Raw genomic sequence first — 8,720 nt, 5'->3', positions numbered from 1 at the left:
CCCCTCCAAATAGCCCAAAGTTCTGCCCGGATATTGGTCCCAACTCCAATGAACTCACTGAAAGAAACCAGCACCTGACCAGAGGAGTCACGAACAACACCACCAATAGTAGAAGCTCCAGGACTACCTCTCGAACTCCCATCCACATTCAGTTTGAAGCACCCAACCGGCGGTCTCAACCAACGGACAATCGCCATTTTATGAACCCTGCGCGTATCAACAAAAAACCCCAGCGACCTCGCAGCATGTAAAACACCACGCCAGTGCATGGGCTTAACAGTAGACGCAGCGTGAGCGAGACGCAAATAGGACAAAATCTGAGACTTAACAGTCTCCCCAGAAATATGCAAATGACGGTGTTTCGCATCATTCCTAGCTGTCCAGAGAAACCATAAAACAATGAAAGGCAAAAACTCCTTCACGTGGCCTCTAGGTGTCCACCCCGGATGCCTCTTCCAAACACTGAGGAAGAGTCTGAAATCACTAGTAAGGGGAATACAGACATGAAAAACAGCCCCAAAAAAATGCCATACAGATCTGGCAATAGGGCTTTCAATGAAAATGTGCGTGAATGTCTCAGGCATCTCACAGCACTGACATTTAGACGCCAACTCGAAACCACGACGCTGGAGAGGTTTAGGGTTTAGGGTTTAGGGTTTAGGGTTTAGGGTTTAGGGTTTAGGGTTTAAGGGTTTAAGGGTTTTAGGGTTTAGGGTTTAGGGTTTAGGGTTTAGGGTTTTTTTTTTTTTTTTTTTTTAACCAGAAATTTTATTTATATACAACAAAAGAGCAGTACAAAGAAAACCTGATGAGAGGGGGACTAGGCCAAGACCTCCACATCAAAGGCGAGACAAGCATAACATCATAACAAAATAAACGACATACTACAACAGGGCAACCCTACAAACATCAGAATAAAAAGCCAACAAACCAACGGGTGCCCCAGAATACATCAAGCATAAAAACAAAATGGTGGGCAAGGAGAACTCTGCAGTAAACACCCACCTCAAAGCATATCAACCTGAATCAGGCGGTCGCCCATAAGGTAACCCCACCTGACTCTTCTGAGTCCTATAAAACCGGCGCTGCTGTGATCGCGTGCGACCGGGTAATGGCAAGGACTGACATGCAGTAGTAGGAGGAAGAGCTAAATCAGCCTCTCGAGAACCACTCCCAATGTCAATCTGTAACTGAGTAATGGGACCAGAAGCTGTAGTAACAACCATTGGTGACGGAGCAGTAGAAACAATCATCGGGTCTATCACCAATGGAACAACATCAACCGGAGAAGAATGCGCCTCAGAACTAGACCCCTGAGCATCACCTGTAAAAACGGAAGTAACAACCACTGAAATAGCTGGAGGAGCAGGAATCGGAGCCACCACAAGCTGAGGCAACAATGGAATATCCTCAACAATAGCCTCTACAGAATTAGAAGGGGACAGTGGGCGTGAAGATGGACCAACACCAGAATCAACACCTGGTAAAGAATCGCCTGTAATAGAGTGAAGAACCTCAAATTGGTTACTCGAAGGAGGAGCCTGATGAGTAACCTGACTAGAAGCCTGACTACGCCTACGTCGCTGTTGAATCCAACCTGGATCAGCACTCCCAGAACTAGGACCAGTGGGAGTAACCGAGCCAAGTGGAACACCTTGAGGCTGACCCGAAGACCCTGGGTCAGTAGCCGAAGAAGTCTGCGGTCGCTTCCCCTGATCCTTGAACCGACCACCAGAAGGAATATAACCATTGCGAGCACAGTGCTGGGAAGAATGACCCAACACCTTGCACTCAGAACAGTAAAATGGAACTCGTTCATAAACCACATCCAAGTGAAGAACATGAGAACCCCATCCAACCCAAATCTTATCCAGACGAGGTTCACAAACATCAATCTCCACACACACACGGGCAAAAGAGCCGCGAGAACGATCTGCAGTAAACTCGTCCATCTGAACTGGCGTCCCCAAAAGCTTAGCAATCATAAAGAGAGTACGCCTAGAGTAAAGATGAAGAGGTAAATTTGGAATCCTAACCCAAACCGGGGCAATAGGCGACTCCTCAGCAAAATTAAATTCCGGAGTCCACTTCGAAAATCTAATTAACACCGAACCAATAGAAATAGTGTCAAGAGACGTGAATTTCAAAAAATCCTCCTCACGATTAAGAAGTAAAGCCATAAACCCCCTAGGAAGAAATCGAACTCGAGGTGAACCCACTAAACCAAACTGATTAATAGCAGTCAAAATAGCACTATTGGGAGTTACACCTCTATTTCCAGTAATACGTCCAATCAAAGAAAAATTAAAAGGCGCAACCAATTTAGACATAACCTCATCCGGGAATAGTATACCCGGTATACCATCAAGTACCTTCGGCTCAAAAAACTTATCCATCACTTCCGCAACACCAGCAAACGTCTTAACTGCAGGGACCGAAGATGACGGGGCAAGTAAATCACGGAATGAACGAACCGGTACAGGCGAAACATCACTTTGTGGACCCGAGTTGACTGCAGGGGATGATAGGTTGACTGCCGAGTCAACCCTACGAGTTGGACCGAGTGACTCGTCCGAGTCAACTCGGACCGACCCCACCGGAGAACAACCGCCGGCCGGCGAAGTGAAGGGGAACTCAGAACCGGCCAAAACCCCTTGCAAACCGGACGAACTCGGCCCCGAAGAGACGAAACTAGGCGACGAAATCGCATGAAATTCACATTGGGCGTTTTTGATCCGGAGATCCATTCCAGAAATTGACGGTACCGTTAGATTACCCATCTCCTTAGGAGGAAACTGACCAAAGGAATTGATTTTTGGACCAGCGGTGGCGGAGAAATCGACGGTAGAAGGTGGCGCCGCTAGGGATGGAGGAGGCGAATTCTTAGATCTGAAATCCAGGCCGGGATCGGACGTCAATGAAGAAATTGAAGATACCACTGGAAGCGTCTGGTCATGGGCATTCCAGATCGGGTGCTCGATCGGAGAAACAACAACTGAGCGGGCCGGAATCGGAGTTTGAACAGCCGGCGTCGCGGTGAACAGTGGCGACGAAACTTCGCCGGCCGAATTCGGGATGCAAATGAACTTCGTTTGGACTAATTTTTGGACCATAGGATCGATTTTACAGGACGATTCGATTGATGAAAGAATCGTCGCCGGACGATGATCGGAAGCAGGCGCGATTACTGGCGACGGAATCTGCGCGATTTTCGCGACTTTGACCGTCGATTTGGCCGGGTAAACAAACTCCGTTGGACCTGAAATTTGGACAGCAGCCTCATCTCGACGAGGCGCACCTGATCGTCCCGGTGGCCGGCCGGAAACCGGCGCCGACATGGGGGCGATTTTATGGGCGAAATTTGGGTTTTTTGGGGACACTATTCACTTTAAGGTTTAGGGTTTTGGGGTTTGGGGTTTGGGGTTTGGGGTTTAGGGTTTAGGGTTTAGGGTTTAGGGTTTTTTTTTTTTTTTTTTTTTTTTTTTACCGGAAAACACCGCCGGATGCGGGGGGGTTAGGCAGACCCCTACCTGTATATATCCACAAAATAGAAAGTAACAACAGAAAGAAAACCTAAAAGAGGAGGGGGACTAAACCAAGACCTCCTCAAAAAGGCTACAGCAGTAAAAACAAGAATACCAAGCAGCCTAGGGACATAAATACATAAGCAAAAATAACCCTAGACTACGACAAAAAGTGCGCCAGAAACTAATCAAAAACGAGCTGCGCTAAGAGTCAACACGCCGAAGAAGACCAAATGATAACTGGGAGATGAGTGCAGAAACCATGAAGAAATTCTCATCTCTAAGCCATCACCCTGAAGAATCCAATATGTCAAAACAACTCTAATCTGAAACCGAGTAACTGTATGAATCCCAGCAGTCAAAATAAGATAAGGCCAGGAAATCACTGTATAATGACGATAGACGAGCGAAATGAAGATCGCAATCCGGCCAGAACAAAAAATATCCAGCATCCGAAGTAGAAATCTGACGAAGGTATCATAACAATGAAGAGGGTCGTCCGGAAAGAATTCCTGGAACCACCACGACATCCAGTAAACTCCTATGGAAGAACTGAGACGGCGGGCAACGAGAAACTGCAGTAAACGCCCGCCAGGGACCAGAAGTGGACCAAAGAGAGGCCCAAGCAAAAATAGCGCTCCAGGGAATATGAGAGGGCCAAAGAAGAGCACCAAGAGGGTAAGTGCAAGAGCCCACCCAATCCCGAGGAGACCAAACATGTAGTGTGCGAGTGTCTGGGCCCACTCACACCAGCCTGGCAAAACGGGGGAAAAGAGAAACCCCCTAAGTAACAGTACCTGCAAAGAAAAAATATACATATACATATAGAAATACCGAAGAAATGGGTCCAAGGGAAGGGATGGGCTGCAAGCGGCTAAGAACATCGATATCTCAGGTAGGGAAGTCCGGAGGTATCCGAACGTGCAAGTATGGAAATGTGCCTAGGGAGGGAGGGACCTAACTCTAAGGTAAAGTGCCTAAGGGTATGGGCCCTCGCCGCCAACGCATCCGCCACCGAATTACCCTCCCGGAATATATGCGAAATATGAACAGACCGCCCCCTCAAAAGGACCAGAATCCTGGATATAATGTGATCAAGACCCCAGCGATATCGACGGGAACGAATGAGCTGAATAGAAGTCAGAGAGTCAAGCTCGATCCAAAGAGGGAAGAAAGAATGATCCGAACAAAGGAGAAGACCCCTCCAAACCGCCCAAAGCTCAGCCCGAAGAGAAGACCCAGCTCCGATGAACTCGCTGAATGAGAGCACGACCCTCCCGGAATCATCCCGAACAACGCCACCAGCAGAGGAGTCCCCAGATGCACCACGCGAGCTCCCATCCACATTAAGCTTGAAGCACCCGGACGGCGGCCGCAGCCAGCGAACAATCGCCGTCCTATGAAATCTGTGGAGAGCAACCGAAATACCCAGCAATCTCGCCACATGAAACACACCCAGCCAATGTCTGGGCTTGACAGTACGCGCAGAGTGGGCGAGACGCAGGTAAGACAAGATCTGGAACTTCACCATCTCTCCAGAAATGGAGAGCTGGCGGTGCTTCGCGTCATTCCGAGCCGTCCAGAGAAACCACAAAATAATGAAAGGGAGAAACTCCCTCACATGGCCCCCTGGAGCCCAGACCAGATCCCGCTTCCAGGCACTAAGGAATAACCGGAAATCCTCGGTGTCAGGGATACGAACCCCAAAGACAGCACCAAAAAAATGCCAAACAGGACGAGCCACCGGGCTGCGAATAAACACATGCGTGAATGTCTCAGACATATCACAACACTGACAACGAGACGCTAACGCAAAGCCACGGCGCTGAAGCACCTCATCAACTGGGAGCCACTGATGCCAAAATCTCCAAAGAAAGAATGACATCGTAGGCCTCAACCAGCTACCCCAACAGGGGCGATTAAAACCAGAGATCGGGGCGCGCAAACGGATCAACTCCCAAGCGGACCTGACAGAAAAATCACCATCGGAGCTATAGATCCATCGAGCCGAGTCCAACTCTCCCGAAAGAATCGGGACCAACACAATCTGCTCCGCAAAAGAAGGAGCAACAACTGAACAAAGAAGGTCAAAATCCCAGGTTCCCTCCGAAAGAAAGTGGGAAACCCGGGCACCACGATCCCCACAGACCTCAGTCTGACTGGACAGGGGAACATCCCTGAACCAACAATCATCCCAAAAAGAAACATCTCCATGGCCGACACGCCAGCGAATACCACTCTCCGCACGAGGCCTGATCTGGAGCAAACGCCGCCAAGTGGGAGAGATAAAACCACGAGAAGAAACACAAGCTGGGTGCGCCAAGAGACAATATTTCCTCATCAAAAATTTGGCCCAGAGGGAAGATCTCTGCCTGAACCGAAACCACAATTTTATGGAGAAGCTATCCACGAGATCTTTCAATCTCCGGAAGCCAAGACCCCCCTCCTCCACGGGGAGGCAAGCCCGAGACCAGCGAGCCCAATGCCATTTCCTCTCCAAGGGCCTGGACCCCCAAAGGAAGGCATTAAAGGCTCTCTCGAGTTTCTCCATGACAGCCAACAGAGGCTGAACAACCTGAAACAAATATATGGGCATCGAGAGGAGCACGCTACGAATGAGGGTCATGCGGCTCCCCGGAGAAAGAGTACGAGTCTCCCAACCCTCCAACCGCCTCCTAACAGACTGTAAGAGGGGCTCAAAAAGAGAACACGTCCTATTGCCCCGAAATAAGGGGACACCTAGGTACATGATCGGCAAGTGACCCTCCGCAAAGCCAGTGATACGCAAAAGTCTAGAGCGAAGGCGCTCAGAGCATCGCGGAGGTAAAATCAGGGAACTCTTGACAACATTCACCATCTGTCCCGAACAGTTCTCGTAGTGATGCAGAAAGTCTAAAAGACGCTGCATCCCACGAGACCCACCATTGGCAAAAATAATGATATCATCAGCATAGGCCAGGTGGAAAATCAAAAGATCACAACTAGAACGGTACCTAATAGCAGGATGACGCAAGTAGAGTCTGTCAAGACCACGCGAAAGATACTCCGCCCCTAGGATGAAGAGAAGAGGGGACAACGGGTCTCCCTGCCTGAGGCCCCTGGTCGAACCGAAGAACCCCGAAAGAGAGCCATTGATATTAACGGAGAAATGACAATGAGAAATACAGGCCGACACCAAAGCCACAACCTGCTCAGAGAAACCAAAATGGCGCAAAACAGCAAAAAGGAAAGGCCATTGGACCCGATCATAGGCCTTAGCCATATCCAACTTCAAAATAACATTGCCACCACGAGTGGGGAGAGTGAGACTATGAGTGAGCTCCTGAGCAAGAAGGATGTTATCAGAAATCATCCGTCCCGGAACAAAACCACTCTGATTCAAAGAAATAAGTCTCTCCGCCACAGCCCGCAAGCGAGAGTACAACAACTTAGAAATGATTTTGTTCGTGACATTACAGAGGCTTATCGGACGAAAATCCGACCAAGCCCGAGCACCCTCGACTTTTGGGATCAAAGTAATCGTGGTGGCAGTAAAGCTCTGGGGCAGGGGAGAGCCGCTGAAAAAATCTAAAACCGCATCCAACACATCCTGATGAACGATCTCCCAGCAATGCTGGAAAAACGCCGAAGAGAAGCCATCAGGGCCTGCCACACTGTCAGGAGAAATGGAGAAAACAGTCGCACGCACCTCCTCAAGGGAGGGGGTAGCAGTAATCCCATAATTCTCCTCATCAGAAATCACCGAAGGAAACCCCGAAAAATCAGGACAATCAAGCACAAAGGGATCCCCAGTGAGTAAGTGCTGAAAAAACGAGGCACCCGACTGCTGAATCATATCAGGAGACGTCAGGCAAACCCCATCATCCCATATGCGGAAAATCTTATTAGCCACACGCTTCTTCTTAACCATGTTATGAAAGAGTTTGGTGTTCCGCTCACCATCCTCTAGCCAGTTGCATGCAGCTTTTTGTTTCCAAAAATCCGCCTCCATGGCGGTGACACGCGCCAGATCCGCATTACGATCGGACAAGACAGTCCAATTCGAATCAGAAGGATCGGCCTCACAGGCAAGCTCCGCGGAACGAACCGCACTCTCAGCCTCGGTGATTTTATCAAAGATGTTACCAAAAACATCCCGATTCCACCACTTGAGGTGATTCTTAAGACGCTTCAACTTGACAAAAAGACGCGACATACCAGTCAGACTGCAAGGTAAATTCCAATTAAGCCTAACAGTCTGCAAAAAACCATGGTGCCTAACCCACATACGCTGGAAGCGAAACGAGCTCGGCCCACGGGCAAAAACAGGAGCGGTAACCAAAAGCGGACAGTGATCCGAAACAGTACGAGCGAGATGTTCAACCCGAATCGAGCTGAAATGATCTCCCCAATCAACAGAAACCAAGACCCTGTCCAACCGCTTCCAGATGGTCTTATTCGTCCAAGTGAACGAAGACCCCTCAAAACCAGCATCGATCAGGCCAGAATCAAGAATAAAAGTGTTGAACTCCTCCATGGGTAGCAACCTACCACCACGGGAGCCCAAGCACTCAGAAGCATCCCTGACGACATTAAAGTCGCCGCCAACCAGCCAGGGACCCAAAACAGGCTTGACCAAAAGCAAGGAAGCCCAAAGATCCCTACGCTGGACATAATCACATCTAGCATAGACAAAAGAACAAAATATCTCTGTCGGCAAGAAAGAGGCAGAGACTCTGATGTGAAGGAACTGAGCATGATCAAAAACACACTCCGCCCTCACATCAGCAGCAAAAAAGACCCAGATATGACCGGAGAGATTAGAGATGACTCCAGAAAACCCCAAACGGCGAGTCATGAATCTCGGATCCAGATCAATCATGGGCTCCAAAACAGCCAAAACCTTAATCTGTTTCTCCTTCACAAAGGCATGAAGCCTCTGCTGGGACTCCGAACCGCGAAGTCCCCGGATATTCCAGATTAAGCAATTCATGGGGAACGGGTGGAAGAAGGACCCGATCGCTTTTTATGCGATCGCCGACCATCATCCTGAGGTCTTTTTCTGGGATTGGACATGTCAGTGTCCAGAATACTACACTCGGACCCACAGCTAAATCCAGACACAGAATGTCGATCAAAATCCTGATCAGGATCATCAGCCGACATGTGACTGGGGGTCATCTCAAGAATAGGGGGTCCCTGTCGAGCAATCAACTC

At 49.2% G+C, this 8,720-nt stretch overlaps 1 protein-coding gene across 1 annotated transcript; it reads right to left on the bottom strand.

Moving 5' to 3' along the window:
• Positions 1-3,712: 3,712 nt before the first annotated feature.
• Positions 3,713-8,496, bottom strand: LOC140822186 (uncharacterized). Its single transcript, XM_073182924.1, has 2 exons — positions 4,597-8,496; positions 3,713-4,321 (listed from the first exon to the last, which is right to left on the bottom strand). The coding sequence occupies exons 1-2, from the start codon at positions 8,494-8,496 to the stop codon at positions 3,713-3,715; spliced, it is 4,509 nt and encodes a 1,502-aa protein (XP_073039025.1).
• Positions 8,497-8,720: the final 224 nt, after the last annotated feature.

The sequence above is a fragment of the Primulina eburnea genome, unplaced genomic scaffold, assembly GCF_022965805.1.
Source record: "Primulina eburnea isolate SZY01 unplaced genomic scaffold, ASM2296580v1 ctg739_ERROPOS11973397, whole genome shotgun sequence".
NCBI lineage: Eukaryota > Viridiplantae > Streptophyta > Magnoliopsida > Lamiales > Gesneriaceae > Primulina > Primulina eburnea.
Note: the sequence above shows the minus strand (reverse complement) of the source record. Positions and strands in the feature narration are given on the sequence as shown.